The following is a 16,724-nucleotide window of genomic DNA, read 5'->3' as shown; positions in this document are numbered from 1 at the left end:
AGACATCCAGACAAGGAAATCTGTCATACTAACGAATATTTTTGAAGGGTGTGGTGGGTGTAAATACTTAATATAGTTCATGTAATGTCTTGGAAGTGGCTGTTCTATATATATGAGATAAAAATAGCACTATTCAATGCTGAAATTAGAGCCAGTATGTTATAGTGCAAACTTCTCTTGCTTTTTACAGTGTGTTTGCCGCTTTTAAAAGATGATAGTAACAGGTCACCAACACTCAAAATACTTTTTTTAGATAGCGTATTCTGAGAATTTTCCAATCTGTTGATTATATCTATTCTGACTAACTGCTACTGAATTTCATATCTTACAAATGAGATTTTATTTGCTTCAGTTTATTCTTAATAATCTGAATGTGGATTGTAGTGGTTTTCATTGGATTGTCATCATTTCTGCAAGTGCTTTTATCATTCTTCTCTGATCCAATTTTCTGGTATTAATGACTACCTGGTATCTGCAAAGTTCCTGTTTCTCTGGGAGAATTCCAGCTGGGTTCTGTCATAATGGGTCAGCAGTTTTCAGTATCCCCCCATGTGCAAATTGGAGGATGATACTGTCTATCTGGAGGTTCTTTAGCATGCTGACCACCTAACATGAAGCTTGAGATCTCCTGATCTTCTTGTTACACATCTCAGTGGTCACTTGTCATGTTATGAATCAATGTCTCTCTACCGAGACTCTTGGTTTCTGCCTTAGGTTCTCATCTTTGCAATGGCAGGTGAGAATAATCTGCATACTCTTCAGAGTCACATTTAGATGACCACTTGTTTATTTACATCTTCCTGCCTCATTCTTTTTTCTTACCCCTTTTTCCTTTCTTGTCCTCAACACTTTGAGACACTTCCAGGATATGTTTTCCTGGCTTGGTAGCTAAGTTGGAGATGTCCTTCATTTGCCAAATGTCCTCGCATTAATCTTGTTTGCTTTTGAAGAGGAGATGAGTAAAAGTACGTGGGCCACATTCAAATTGAAATCCACCTCAACTAACACCACGGTGTTTCAAGTACTAAACAGGATTTGTGACATCATAGATCAACTTCTTAAATATCAGCTTATCTTACTGACAGAAGTTACTTGGCCAGATTTGGCTATTTGGCTTCCAAGCCAATTGTAGCAAGTTTGGACAGTCTGGATAAAAGCTGGGTAAAACTGAGTGGTAGTTTATGCTGTTACTGCCTTGGTCTTATATGTTAGTTACCACTTGGGAGGTTGGTTATTGCTGTGGTTTGGTTTGGGGTTTTTTAATATATATTTAGTCTAAAAGGAGAAGTACGTTTTTTCAAGTTAATCAGAAAGAAAAGTAATTTTGGGTGACAGTGTTGGTTTTAACTGTTTATCTCCAATTACAAAGCTAATTGTCTGAGCTAAGTAGCATTCCATACTAATGCTAAGAATTTTCCCAGCGTATCTATGAATCAATGTGAACAGTAAGCTATGCTGAATTTCAAATTACCGTGTTTGTCCCTCTTTTATTCAGTCTCATCATCAGCTTGTTTTCACGTTTTCCCTTTACAGGGAGAATTGTCTTTTAAGCAAGTGTGAAATTGGTTAAGCTGTACTCTTTTAACAAACAGCAGTTGTGTGGTGTTTCCTCTAGTACAAAAATTCCAAGTACAAGTCATTCCAAAGCACTTAAAAGAAGAAAAAGTTTACTCCATAAGGAAGACAGATTATATCACTGTGCTTTTTATTTTAAATTTTCTGCAAGTACTGTACCATGAAAGGTGCAGTATTAGTTGTTGCTCCAGTGAATTTTAACAAGAGGCAACATCAATTTGAGGAGGTAGGGTTACTTTTGCAGGTCTGTAGCATTCGTGTAAACTGAAGGTTACGCTATTCACTCTCTCTTTTAATGTGACTACTTAGGTCAGCTGGACAAAGGGAAGAAGTTACTGCCTTTTCTGTCCAAAACATTGCTCCAAGACCCAAAAAGTGAAGAATATAAAGTATACTTTTCTGGGCTGTTTTTTGTTCATCTTTGCTGTTTTGCCATTAGCATCCTTGTCATATGTGACAAGTCAGTAATGGAAATTGTAATACTTCTGGTTATGAGGGTATTAGGACAAAGGGAAGCTTTTCGCTGGAGTTTCAAGATTCTTTGAAGGCAACTGCTTTGTTCTGATCTGATTATTCTAGTGCATTGAGCAAAATTGCCAAGTGGTACTGAAATAGTGTTTGCTAATATTGTTAGCTTGTTTATCCAGTCCTCCTCTGTTTTTTCTTTCATGCTTCAGCTCTGTTTTGCTCTTGCTTGATTTCTCTGCCATGCTCTGTGGTGCTTTTTTGCTGCTCCTAGGAGAGCATCAAATTGAGTGTTACAGTAAAACAGACAATATTCCAATCAGGTTCAAGGTTCCAGTAGGAAGCAGTAGATACTCAGAAGCATCTTCTGCTGCACGAAGGGAATAAGAGTACATAACTTATTTGCATACTGATTTTGTAGTAAGGTCTCCTTTAACACCAAACCAGGCTTTAATGCAGCACTTCGCCAAAACTTGCGTATTTCTTACCTGTTATGTACTTGAATGAGGTACCTTTGGGTCTTTGTTTTGTGAACTATATGTAACCTGGTAATGGTATTGTAATTGCAAATGACCACATGAAACAGATTTCTGATTCAGTTCAGTATAGCTGACATTTTTTGTTGAGAGGATTTATTTGGATATTGTCAAATATAATAATTTTAAGTATGTTCTTAATATTACCACTGGCTAACTCAGTACAGACAGCTAACAGAGACAGACTATGCTGAATTTAACTTAAGCTTAGCTTAGCAGATTTGGAGACAGAAATAAACCTAGTTTAGTTTTGTCTTGTTTTTTAATATGATGGCTTGCCTTTCCCAGAATACTTAACATTTGATTTTCTTACTTTCTGATATCTAAACTTGCACCAAGTTCCATTTTATCATTTGAGTTGCATTGTATCCCAAACATAGCAAGTTCTTTTAGATAGTTGTACTAACATGTTAAAAATTAAATAAAATTTCAACATGTGATGTCAAATTATTTGAGAACCACTTTGCTCTGTTTCTTATTCAGGTATGTGAGGGACTCTGTAGCAAAAGAGCTTTGTTGCTCAGAGGGCTCTGATTTTCCTTACCAGAATAAACCTTGTCAGAATTGAAACAATGTTGTCAAAATTAGTTTAATTACAGCTGACCTTAATAAAAAGGAGAACTGTGACTTTTGCTGAATGTCCTTGACAGTATAAGCTCTGTAACATGCTTTCACGTCGACAGACATGATTTACTTCTGTGAAGTAAGTGGTTCTGCAGACAAGGGGATAGCAGCAGATGTTTTTCTGCCAGACATCAGCAGGTCCTAATTATTTCATCTCCCATAGTATTCTTAAAGACAAATCTGTGAAATAGTCTGCTGGCTGAAGGTGGGTCCCAATGACTTAGTAGAACAAAGTCCAGATGGCAGCCAGCTACTTGTGGCTTCCTATCAAAGCTCAATACTGGAGCAAATATTCTCTTAACTTCTTTATTAGTAACTGAATGAGGAGACAGAGCACATCTTCAGCACTTTTGTGGATGATGGTGATTTGGTGGGAGCAAGCAAGGTAAGGGAGGTCAGAGAGACTGTTGGGAGAGAGCTCAGCATCCAGAGGGCATGCACTGACACATAGTTTAGCTAAGGTGAGCACAAAGCTGGGGAGTGGGCAGGAGTAGCCCCACGCACCAGTAGAGGCTTGGGGCCAGCTCTGGGGTGCCAGTCCAGCTGTTCTGAGCAGCTCCAGTGTGCCCTGGCTGAGCACCTGATACACCCTCAGCTCCGCTAGCACCAGTTTGAGGGGGATTAATCCCTCTGTTGAGAACATGTGAGACTGCTTCTCTAAGTACCGGTGGAGGAAGATCCTAATAAATGGGATTCTAAACACTCAGAAACAGATTGCCCAAAAAGGCTGTAGAGTCTCTGTTCTTCAGGATGCACACAGCTCCATCAACATATTCCTCCAAACAATATAATGGTCCTGCTTTCAGAAGGGCATCAGACAACCAAAACTGCTCTCTCTTACTCTCAGCTTTCTGCATGTTATGCCCCTCAAGAAGCAAACAGCAAAATTGGTCACTGTAATATGACAGATTCATGCAATTCATTCCCATGGTGTGGGAATTAGTTTGCAATCCATCAAGTTACCCTAAGCACGATGGAGAGATCTGTGGGGATCTGGTTGGAATGTTGACTGGAGAACACTTACTATCTCCTCTGCCTCAATGTGTGACTGAGTCCCCTGGCCTTGACTGAAATGAATAGAAGCCTTCTGCACTTTGGTTGATGGCGTTTATTTCATTACTTTCATGAATTTTAGTTTGAAATCACTGTAGGTATTCATGTGGCAAGTAGGAAAACAGGTTTTTTACTAACGAGTTTTTGATGTACAAATGGTGTCTTTAAAATGCGTAGAACATACTTCTTTCTGAGCCTTGTAAAAAGCAATGTCCTGATGATGCCTGTATCTTCAAGGCGGCAAGGCAGGGGAAAAGTAAAACTGTCCCTGTAAGTAGAGAAATTAAAATAAAGAGTATTACTTTCAAGTTTACTTGCTTTGGAAGCTGAACTGTAGAGATGAATGTCTGAAAATGAGTTCTCACTCCCTTTACTATGATATGTTCTTCAGGCTTCTGTATTTGGAAAATAGGAATGTAAAATGAATCCTATGATGTTACCACAGGGAAGAAGTGTCAGTCATAACATTTTTATATGATCAGGGAATGTGGAGTATTAAGTGTCAGTTGTTAATGAAACAGTAAATTTTAAGGAAAAAAGTATGCTTTGAGAATATGTAATTCGTATTAAGAAGATCTACTAGTGAGAAATATAAAATTTTAAACTTACATTTGTTCCTGGTTTTTGAATTCTTTTTTTCCTTTTCCTTTTTGTAAATAGACTTTATTGGAATATGCAGAAAAGTGGAAGACATCAGAAGATCCTTTGCCTCTGTTGGAGGTATACACGGTGGCTATCCGAAGTTATGTTAAAGCACGACCTTACCTTACCTCTGAGTGTGAAAATGTAGCCTTTGTGCTTGAACGTTTAGCACTGTGAGTACATTTTTTTGGTTACTAAATCCAGTCTGTATGGTATTAACTTTTCATTGCCTAAATGTTTTCCCAATCCAGTTCTCAGCACCTAACTTCCTCATGGTGGATGCTGTATGTAAGGGGGAATATCTGGTTATTGGAATTGAGGCAAGAAGGATTCCTGACCTAGGTCAAGCCAATATTCCTTTGAAACACTTTGCTATTATTGATCTGCACACTATCTGAAAGTGCATCAATTTGCACAGACATTTACAGGGTTGAATTCAATGATTTTTTTTTTTATGGTGTCTTTTAGAGAACTTGCTTTTACAGTTTCTACAAGAATGTTCATGACCTCTTTTTCTTTGTGTTCAAGGAAGCAAATTGTTTCATGGCTGGTGTTTCAAGCAACTATTTTGATATTAGAATAAAGAATTGTTGATTATACAATTTCAACATCAAAAAATGCCTCAAATAATACACCTTTTTGACTTCCAGAAGCTGTATTGAACTTCTACTGTGTCTGCCTCTGGACTTACCTGAAAATAAATGGGAAGAATTTCAGGCTTTTGTACAGGTGAGTTTAGTTAATGAAACAAAGACTTAATAGCTTTTCAGAATGGTTTGGAAACCTATGGATATTGAGCATGTAACATATCTGTAAGGAGCAAAGCCTTCAGCTGGAAATCCTATGTACTCTGCAGTAACTGCTGAAGGTAATGTCATATGTCTGCATGCAGCAGCTGTAGAGAAAAAGATACTTACAGATTATTACTATTATGCATCTTGACATATAACATTTTGACTATTAACACTCTTAGAAATGAAATGTCATATAAGTCATCCTTTATATGGTTGTATGTTTGAAACTTAAGAATGAAAGGCCAGTTGATTCTGAAGGTTTGTTAGATCTCTCACAGAGCACTGTCTGGTTAAGGTAAGAGCACTGCATTAAAGGAAGGTGTCAGAACAAGTTCTGCTTATCAGTATTTTTCAGAAATATGCAGTGGAAGGTCCAGTCTACAGTTTTTTAAAAAAGAAAGGAGGGGAGAGGAGAAAAGAATAATAAGGAAAATACCAGATACAGTTACCTCACAGTTCTCAGCCTGAATAATATAGGAATATGAAAGGCTGATTATTTTAGAGTGAATTTTGACTAGCAATTGCCTTACATATATGAATCCTGAAGAGATATGTTTGATGCTGAGGGGTTCAACAGCCTTCAGGTTGAAAAAGAGAGCAGGTGGAAAAGGAAAAGAAAAATTTCCAGAAGAAAATTCCAGGGAAAAAAGAGCCATTTCTTGGTGGTTGGATATTTAGTTTACTCCCAAGTGTACATCTGCTCACAGAATTTATTCTAGTATATATAAGTGCAGTGAAGATAGTTTAATTGATTATAAGACTCCAGCCTGTTTCATCATATTTGCGTAGAACCATGCAGTGAGATCTTAACAGCTAGAATTTTTCAACATTATAAAAACATTTTTTCTATGTCTCCAGTACATAGAAATTAAGCTGCTGAAGAGTTTGAGAAGATAAAGTTGAGGCACCTGGTACCAGAACAATATGTGGACTAAAGGAATTGCTCATCCATTTTTAAAAGAGAGGCCTATTTCAAAATCTAGTTTCAGAAATTTCAGAAGTAGTCCTGTTAAAAAATCTCAAGATGAGTCTGAAGCACTCAGTTGTTTTGGTTTCTCAACATATATCTTAGGCAATAGAGGCAGAAGTAAAACCTGTATAGGCCTAATGTTAAGATTGTTTTGCTATACATTTAACTTTCTATCTGGTAAGGTGTTAATTTGATAACAGAAGGTATAAAGGAGTATGAAAGACACATTTATGCCTTTTTTTAAACAATACCTTGTTTTGTAAAATAAATTATTCAGGTGGCTCATCAAAACTTGATGGAAAATGGCAGCCGGGAACTGCACATTTTAACAACACTTACACAGGAGAAGGGAGTGTGGAAGAACCCAGTATTGTGTGGCATTCTGTCCCAGGAACAGTTGGACCCAGATAAAGGTAAAATTTAAAGTTATGGTTAGGATAAAATATACTTCATTTTTATGATACATTGAAATATTATTATGATCTATGAAAGTTTTTTGTTCAATGTAGTTTGTGTTAATTTATAAGCTGTATAGCATTTTCTGAACTATTAAGACAGTATGTTCATGGTAACATACAAATAATTTAGTGTTGATATTTTGTATAAAACATAATCATGCCTCAATTTCTCTTGCCATTTTCTTTATAAGCCATGTGAAGGGAATTTACGTACAGGCTAATTTACGATGGTCAGTTCAATACTAATATGCAAAATTTATTTGACATAAACCCAAATAATAAAAACTCCATGTTTTTTTTTAAAATGAGAATGTAATTTACTTAGTTATAAAATGCCAAGAGGACCTTGACTGAAGATTCATTTAGACCTAAGTTCTGAGAATGGCTAACTGTAGTTGCATAAGGAAGCATATATATATGATGAGCAGAGGCTTACAAGGATAGTGCCCTGACATCTTATTTTTGTTTTGGTGATTGCAGTTCATAAGTGGTGTCCTTGTGTGAATAAAACCTTAGTTGTTTTTTTGATTCTTTGCCTAAATGGATTTAGAATCTATAAAGCATCGCACATAAGCATCTGTGGCAGAATTGCACAGTTCTTATATCAAGTGAGGTAGTTCCTCTTACTGTCCGCCTCCTTTTGGCCTGGTGCCTGCTTATTTCATATGATGTTTTCTATCTGTTAACAAGTTAACTATTTTTATACCTTTTAATGAATGCATCATACAACCTGATTCGATAGACTGCTCTCATATCTCATCTTCTCTCTTCTGTAGTGTCTTACATATGTCTTCAAGCTTTGCTGTCCCATTCCCTGTATGGGGAATCAAAGGCTTTATTCAGCAGTCAATGATTTTCTGCTTCCTTCAGCATTCCTTTCATAATATTTAATATATAATAACAATAATATTCCTTTCATAACATTAGCCTTGCTTCTTGACTGAGCATTGAACGAATGAACTAGAACTAAACAAGACATTTTCTTGAGGACTAGTACCTATTTCTGTGTTAGGATTTTCCCCTATCATGCCTGTATGTACAGTTAAGCTTGTATTTTTTCACCCATGAAAATAATTTTGGTGGTTTTTTTTTTTTTTTTACATTTTAATTTCATTTGTTATGCTGTGTTATGGACTGTTGGCATGTTTTTACTGCCCTGCTTTTGTCAGCATATTTTGTCATGGTTCTCTGTCTTTTTCCAAATGTTTATGAAAGTGCTGGACATCGTATGGAAACCTACTAAGAGTTTGGGGTTTTTTTTTTTTCTTCTTCTATGAACTGATGAATTATCTGTACAAGGATCTACTGCCAAGAGAGCTTGTTATCTTTCGGGATCTGATCGACCTCTTTGAATGTCTTTAGAGAATAAATTGGATCTCTTTTTATTCAAATTTCCACAGCTCCCTTGAATAAGTCCAGTAAACATATAACATGACTTTCATTTTTTTCTTTTACAGAAGTTGGGCTTACTCTTCCACAAGATTGCATTTTGTTCCTTCTTTTAATTACTTATTATACACCTAATACAGACTTTGGATTTGTATGTAGTCTCAAAATCCCAAAGAGTACTCCTTTACTACCTTCCTCTCAACCACCCTGCTGCATTGTAACAGTAAGGTACTTGTAAGAGAGGTTTAATTAATATTTAATTGCCTTATATTTGAGTCTTTTTTTCCTCAAGAACTTGCTCATGAGTTCAGTATTGGATGAGAAGGACACATGGCAATAAGTAAGATTGTGACCATGGACTACAGGAAAACTAACTTTAACATCTGTAAGGAATTTATTGTAAAAATCCCATGGGAACAGGTCCTGCACTGCTATCAGACGTTGCATTGCATTACATTTGCATGGTGACTGAACCTGCTATTACTTCAGGTTTCATCTTCACGACTTCTTTTGTTTTCTCAATATTCCATATGATAGACAAGAAGCACTTTGTATTTGGAGAGAGTAGTTTTCCACATTTCCCCACTTCATTAATTGGTTACGGAAGGAAACCTTAGTAATGTCTTAATTTTCTCACATCATAGTGGGTCTTTTGTTTTACTGGCCTCCTCCTGAACTACCAGGTAGCTTAATGTGAGATCAGGACTGATGTTAATCTAGAATTGAAGCTGACCTGAATTAATGACAACTGAAAATTAAATTTCCTGATTTTGTGTGGCTGGCTGTGCAGCCTTTTTGCTCAGTGTGCCAGAGACTGAATTTGAAGTACATCAAAGCATTTGGGGTTATGCCATAGCCTATGCAGTGTTAAAACACTGCACTTCCATCCTCAATTTCTGTCAGTATGGCTTGTGCTCTTCAGCGTGAACCTGCTGTTCCATCCTTGAGGTTATAATTTTCTTGTAGTGATGGTGTAATCCTTCAAAGCTGTCATTGGTATCTCCTCAGCTGATACTGAGGGTGAGTGGAGGAACTGTCTAGAGGAAAAGGATCTTTGATAACCCTTGGAAAAGGCAGTCTGCTTTTTTGGTATCTAATTCTAATTATCCATAGAGATTTAAATCTGGATGCCAAGAGTTAGATTCTTGAATTTTTCTTAAATTTAAATGTAGTAGGGAAGCATCTAAAGAATATCTCACTGAAAAGAGGATCTGGATACAACCATCACTATCCAGAGATTGTCAAGGTGGAAAATAGGCAGAATGTAACAGCATATGTGGAAACATTTCACTTGTCACCAGAAGCTGAATGATACCAGCAGCCTCAGCTTTGAGAGAAGAAAAAAAAATAGTGTTTTCATCCTGGGTATATTCAAAGAAGTCATCTGGAACTTCTTTTACCCTTTCTCCAGACACTATACCACCACAGAAGCATCCAAATTGATGCTGCATTCAGCAGAATTGTGCTAAGATGTTGTTTGCATGAAGGATTCTGAGTCCCAGCTCCTGGTAGATATGGAAAGCCTCAAGTGAGTTCAGTCACCCATAGTGTGAATGCACATGTGGCCTAACACATAAAGATGATGAAAGAGGTGTCATGGCTCAACCCCAGCCAGCAGCCAAGCCCCATTCAGCTCCTCTCTCATTCCTCCACCAGCTGTATCAGGGAGAGAATAGGAAGGGTAAAGGTAGAAAACCCACAAGCTGAGATAAAGACAGTTCCACAGGGAAAGCAGAAACCATGCACACAAGCAAAACAAGGAATGAATTCCCTGCTTCCCATGGGCAGGCGGGTGTTCCGCCATCCCCAGGAGGGCAGGGCCCCATCACACCCAATGGTGATTTGGGGAGACAAACGCCATCACTGCAAATGTCCTGCCTTCCTCTTTCCCCAACTTCATATACAGAGCATGATATTCCATGGTCTGGAATGTCCCTTTGGTCATTGGGCCACCTATCCCGGCTGTGTCTCCTCCCAACTTCCCAAGCACCCCCAGCCCCCTTCCCAGCACGACAGTACAAAAATCAGGAAAGGTCTTGACTCGGTGTAAGCTCCGCTCAGCAATAACAAAAACATCTCCACATCATCAGCACGGTGTTCAGCACAAATCCTAAACGCAGCCCTGTACCAACCACTGTGAAGAAAATTAACCTTACCCCTGCCACACCCAGTACATTAGTTTCCTGACTAACATCTGAAGTTCTTGGAGATGGATTGTCCATCTGTATATTCACCTCCTGGCTTCATCCTCCTTGGCCAAAGCAAGGTTGGTAAGATGTAAAGGTGGTAGATTAATCTGTACCTACCCTACATCTGATGAGGGGTCTTGTTGTAGGATTATGTGTGCTTTGTAAGGCAACTATCCTTTGTGCTCTTTAAGTCTTCTAGTCAGCTAAAATGTGGCAATAATCTGGACTCTCTTCCATAGAGAACCTGTTAGTGTCTGGAGCTTTCTCCTGTTCTGTGCTGCTAGTCTGTGGATTATGTTTTCTCTGGTTTAATCCATGTATGGTTTGAGCAGTTCCTGTAAAAAAAGTTCATAGTCCTTCTTGTGAACTTGGCATGGAATCACTTGGTAGTAGGACCTGGCATGCCAGCTATGGGATTCAAGGGAATAACAGGGAAACTGTCTAAAAGGTTAGATCCCAGTCCATCCAATTTGCTGGACTTAGTAGATCGTAGTACCACCTGTCAGATGTTATCTGTACTTCTTCATTTTCCCTCATATTCTGTAATTTTACATGAATTTTGCACATACCTTGCACAAACATGTTTGTGAATTTTAATGGATGAGGGAGCATTGCATAAAAATGACATTTAATAATTTTTCAATAATTGTTCCCATTAAATATGTCAGAGTTTACACTCATAGAGGTTAAGTGATTTGTTCTACAAAAGCACTTGTGTCTCAAAGCATTTTTATGAATTAGAATTGTTATGGTAGACTAGCAGCAATTTGTCCACAATGGCTTTTGAAATTGACATTGCACGATAAAATATATTTATCAGATATTTTAAAAAAACACAAAATCTTCCTCAGCAACCTCAAAATCTTTTCCTTAGGACTGTTCCTCACCATAAACTTAGTCCTGTAACCCCAGCACTGGTTTTTGTCTTAAAATGTCAGCTTTAGTTCAGTTACAAAACAAATGTAATTAAAATTCATCTTTTAAATAGGCTTTCAGATGTTAAATGTAATGGTTATAATCACTGGGATTAGAATAATGGCTTAAGAGCTAATATGTAACTCTAACCCTGATGTCTTCCTGTGTCTTGTTGAGAAGATAACAGAAAATTTGCTGATGCTTATGCAAGGTAGGCTGGCTAAACACTAAAGGAAGGGGATTACTAAGAACTAGCATATAGAACATAATGTTTACAATATTAAATGCAGCAATTATAGTAATAAATCAGAGTGAAACATCTTGGGTTACCCATATATCTTAAAATGTAAGGTCTTTCTGTATCTTGTTACAGAAATAAGGTAAAATGTTCCAATGTTATTCCAGGCAGACTATGCAGGGCTAAATGTTGTGGGTGAAGGGATTATTGGTACCTGGTAGAGGAAGTGCAAGGCTAGACTACTGAATGTGGTTAGTCACAGGGTCATTTGTGGGCTGGCAGGAATATGAACTTCTTTTGTAATGCAGTGGTAATGACATTATAAGGAACATTTATCTGCTGCTTAGAATGTCCTCTAATAAATGGAAAAAACGTTTACTGTCTATCCACTGTCTGTTAGTGTGCTTTGGTTTTCCTTTGTTCCTGCATAAATACAAATCTGGTCGTAGCTTCATCGCCATGGGGAAAGGAAGAAGGAGCTCATTTGATTTGAATATTCTTACACATCAGTTACCTGTTGCTGATCATTTGTTACAGGCTACAAGGATATGCACAAATAATTGAGAAGTTGGTTGAAATGATAATTCAGCCATAAATCTGAAAATGCATTAAAGATAATGATGGGGTCTAACAAGCCCGATTTCTGCAAAAGGCAGTATTTTCTGCTCCAAAGTGGTAAAGAAAACGGTTGACCTGATTTTGATTTCAGGATGGACTTTTAGTAATGTTCTGTATAACCATCTAGACAAAAGAGAAATCATGAAGTAAAAACAGTAGTGAATCAAACCAAATAGTATGGGGAAAAGCAAAGAATAAAATGATATGAGTTTGGGGGTTTTTTGGGGTGTGGGGTTTTTTTGGTTTTTTGTTTGTTTGTTTGTTTTTGTTTTGTTTTGTTTTTTGGTTGTTTGTTTTTTGTGGATTTTTTTGTCTTTTTTTGGAAACCATGTTTCGCATTCTAATGATTCAGGTATTACAGTGAGAATTTTTTACATGTTGAAAATGCTTATTTCATCAAGTCAAAACAGAACTTGAAAAGTCAAGAAGATATAAATTAAATGAATGGGCAACATGATTCAGGTGAAATTCAGGATGAGGAAATTAAAAGGAATATGATGAAAGTTCCTGTCAAGATGCATCAGTATCACACTGATTCTGTGAGCACTGCAGATGACCAGAAGGTTTTGGGAATACTCAAAGGCTGGAAAAAATCTTGTTTAGAAAAGACCAAGATTTTACTCCTAATACTGAAAGCATAAAATGAATGTGCTGATTTTCACAAAATAAGCAAAAACAGTAGAAAAAGCCTGCTGTTTTTTAAAAGATGTGAGAATGTGTGATGAAATTAAAGTGAGTGCAATTGAAAACCAAGTTGGGGTTTTTTTGTATTATATATCTACCTTGTGGAAATGGGGGCGGGGGGGAGTTGATGTTAAAAGGATTAAAGAAAATGGATTGTCTATGTGTCTAGTTTTAATAATTTACTTTAAATGTTCTAGAGGTAGTTCTAAACCTCATTCCTCAAAGCTGAGACAGTTTTGATCTTGAAGATCTGGATGAGACCGGAGATGTGTATTTAAGAATCGGAAGATTAACCAGTGTTCCCCCTCTTTGCAGGATTCTTATGCCTTCCATTGAGGCACCTAGAAGTTGGGTTGTTAGTATAGTCTACAGAGTTTAGCTCTGATGGGAGCATATCTGAAAAATTCAGTAAATATCCATCTCTTTTGAGTTTTAGACTATGCACAGTCGAGTGTATGCAAGATAAGCCTCTTTTTTCAAATAAGGAAACTTTTTTGGTTGAAGGAATTATAAAGTGTTTGACTGTATTCTACGGGTGTATAATATGAAACATTTCACACCAATAAAAACTGGTTCAGAAACTTCTCTACTTGTCACATATCCTTCAACAGCAAGATCTTTCAAAGGCAACTGTTAGCAAAGGTGTAGCACAAACGTACAAAGCATGTGAGAGTAGTGGCTTTGTGTTGTCTTTTCTGTAGAACTATAATTAAATGGCATCTAAATATTTTAATATTTTTATGGTCTGTCAGTCTATTTTGTGTGCAGCTGTTTAGCCAGGAAATTAGAATGAATTAAAATCTGCAGGTGTATAAAAGGTCTATGACTGGGAATCTGTGATAAAGAAGTGCAGTTTACCAAGAAATTTTTTCCTCATCTTTGCTTCATATCTTTTGTATCTGTTTTGATTTGTGTCAGTTTTAGGGGTCAACCATGATTCAGTAAATGCAGTCTGTTAACTCTGTAGCATGCATATAATGTTTTAGCTATTTTTTTTTTTTTTCTTTTAAGTGAATGAATTTTTACTGTCAGAAGGCCCTGTCCTGCTGGATATGCGTATTAAGCACCTAATGAAAACAAAGCAATTAACACAAGCTACTGCCCTGGCAAAACTCTGCTCTGACCACCCAGAAATCAGTGCAAAAGGCAATTTCAAACAAACCTACTTGGTCTGTCTTTGTTCAGGATCACCAAATGAAAGGCTAATGGAAGAAGTAAGTAAATTTTTTCTTAGACTTATTTCTTTAATGATAGTAAAGTCACTATTCATGAGCTGGTGTTCTGTAGAAGAGGCTTTTCATTTGAACTATGATCTAAAATATTTTTGGTCTTTTTTTTGTTTTTTCTTTTCATTCACTTTTAAGCTGAGTAGTAATGACTCAAAACACTCATGGAAATGTATTATTAGGTCATTAATAGGCATTTTCTGGTTGTGCCACAACTTTTGTGTTTGTGTTTGATTTTGCTGGAAGTATTTTAAAACTCTGTCTCAGATCTCTTTAGTAAAGTGAAGTTAATAGTTTTTCCACTCTTATTATTTTAACTATATTGCTTTTTGTGAATGCCTAGTACATAGAATGGGCCCCTTGAGATGTTGCTTGCAGTTCACAGAATAAATGTAACTTCACCCAAATGCTTGGGTGCAGTTGAAGGTGAAATCAGATCTTTGATAGGGTTTGTAATATAAAATCCTTGTAATTTACATACAGAAGTCAGAGGAGAGATGACAGCTTTGCTCTTTTGCCTTCTTTCAGGTGGCATCTTCATTTCTAATCTCACTCCAAAGTTTTAGCTGAGCCTTTTTCCTTCTTAAAGGAAAGCTAACTGCAGATGATACTTTTCTTGTCTGCCAGTGTCTCTGCTGTCTTTTTGTTGCTGTCATCTTTTTATGCTAAATATTAAGCATATTGCAATTGAACCTAAAGGGGTAAGAGTTGTGCATTGATTAGAGCTGGAAAATGTTCCTATCGTAGATACAGGTGAAATTCTAAGATGAAAGATTCTCACTGAGCATATTCTTCAGATGCTCAGTAGAATTGGATCAGTCTTGCTCTCCTCCCAGCTCTGGCTGCAGCAGACCCTGTCATAGCAGGCTCAGGAGGGACTTTGACAGGGCTTTGCAATCTTAGCTTTGTTTGCTGGGACACGCAATGGAACTTGGAATTTATGACTCTGCAAACAGGCTTCCTTCATTCCTCAGCCCCAACACAGAATGGGCTGGTTCAGTGAAATGAACCGTGCATCCCCTGGACAGAAGGGATGGGTTAACCTTGTTTGTTTGGATGCCATAACGTACAGATAAGTTCAGACTGGGTTATCAGAGAGAACCTAATTCAGGTATTTCTTAGCTTTGGATTGCTTAGATTAGCAGCTTCAGCTGCAGCACTGTTTGCAGTATTGCTAACCATTTTGGAAAGATCATGTATTACCAAGAGAAGGCAGATAATCTTTAACATGTCAAGGTGGACTTAGGAGCTGAGGACCGTAATTTTGTAGTGTGAGAACAGTAAGAAAATAGTAAAAAAAAAAAAAGTGTATTATGAGTGTGGAAATTTTTATATCCATTCAGACTAGGCAGGAAAGTAACATTTAAGCAAATTTTCAGCTTGGATTAGTCTAATAGTTTCCTTCAATAATGTGAAGAATTCAGACATGGAGTATGTGAAATGCTAGACTGACAAGCTTGTTGGCTGTGATGCCTTGAGAAGGCTGAAACAGAGACTAGAGAGCTAAGAGAATAAAGTAGGTATTTATTAAAAGGCCTTTAAGGATAAACTTTGGGCAGTACAAGAGCCTGGCCAGGGCTACACCCAAGATGGACCCAGAAAGGTCATGAAGTGGACAACCAGTCGTGAGGTTTCACACTTTCATATATTTCGGTCCATTTGCATATTGGGGTTAATTGTCCAGTTATGGCTTCAGGTTATGAAGTTCCATCCTCCATCCTGAGGAGAAAGAACAAGAACATCCTTGTTTTCTCCCCTCAGCCCTCCGTTGTTCATGCTTTTTTGGGCCTAACACTTGTAATGGTTGTCCTTGGTCTCTAGCTGGAAAAGGCTTGTTTTGTCTACCTACCCTGTGAAGAAAGCTAACACTTAATATGAGGCTCAGAACTGCACACCTAGGCAGCACAGAATCTCAAAAAATATGAAAGCTAAAACTTAAAACATCAGCTGGACCTATAAAACCTTTGTTAGAAACAGGGTCCCTTAGAAAGTTTGAGAGGCTGGAAGAGCTTTTAATGAATAAAAAGTTCCCTTATTATAACTTCAGTTCACCAGATTCTTCTCTCAGCTTTTAATGGATAGTCCCTGTCTGAGATGGGGCACAGAGCAAAGCAGACCTTCAGTCTAAATTGCTATTACATCGATACTGTTCCGTGTTAAGAAATTGTTTTCTTTATAAGATGACTTTGACGTTATTAAATCGCAGATGACATTCAGTGGAGGGCTGTTAGTGTATTTACAAAGTGTCAATTTAGGGCTGTGAAAATAAGCAGTTGTGCTATTCAAAATTGTAGTTTGATTGCTGGATATTGTGGTGCCCAGCCCAGCTGTGGTGCTGCCTTACCCAG

The 16,724-nt window shown here is 37.3% G+C and overlaps 1 protein-coding gene across 1 annotated transcript in view; it reads left to right on the top strand.

Moving 5' to 3' along the window:
• ZNF292 (zinc finger protein 292) overlaps positions 1-16,724 on the top strand; it is a 54,496-nt gene that overhangs the window by 22,089 nt on the left and 15,683 nt on the right. Inside the window, exons 2-5 of the mRNA XM_040057479.1 lie at positions 4,914-5,068; positions 5,546-5,624; positions 6,937-7,072; positions 14,162-14,364. Coding sequence (XP_039913413.1) covers positions 4,914-5,068; positions 5,546-5,624; positions 6,937-7,072; positions 14,162-14,364 — 573 coding nt within the window. The remainder of the gene's footprint in view (positions 1-4,913; positions 5,069-5,545; positions 5,625-6,936; positions 7,073-14,161; positions 14,365-16,724) is intronic.

The sequence above is a fragment of the Hirundo rustica genome, chromosome 3 (assembly GCF_015227805.2).
Source record: "Hirundo rustica isolate bHirRus1 chromosome 3, bHirRus1.pri.v3, whole genome shotgun sequence".
In the NCBI taxonomy this organism is placed as follows: domain Eukaryota; kingdom Metazoa; phylum Chordata; class Aves; order Passeriformes; family Hirundinidae; genus Hirundo; species Hirundo rustica.
This window is presented reverse-complemented; position numbering and strand designations above follow the sequence as displayed.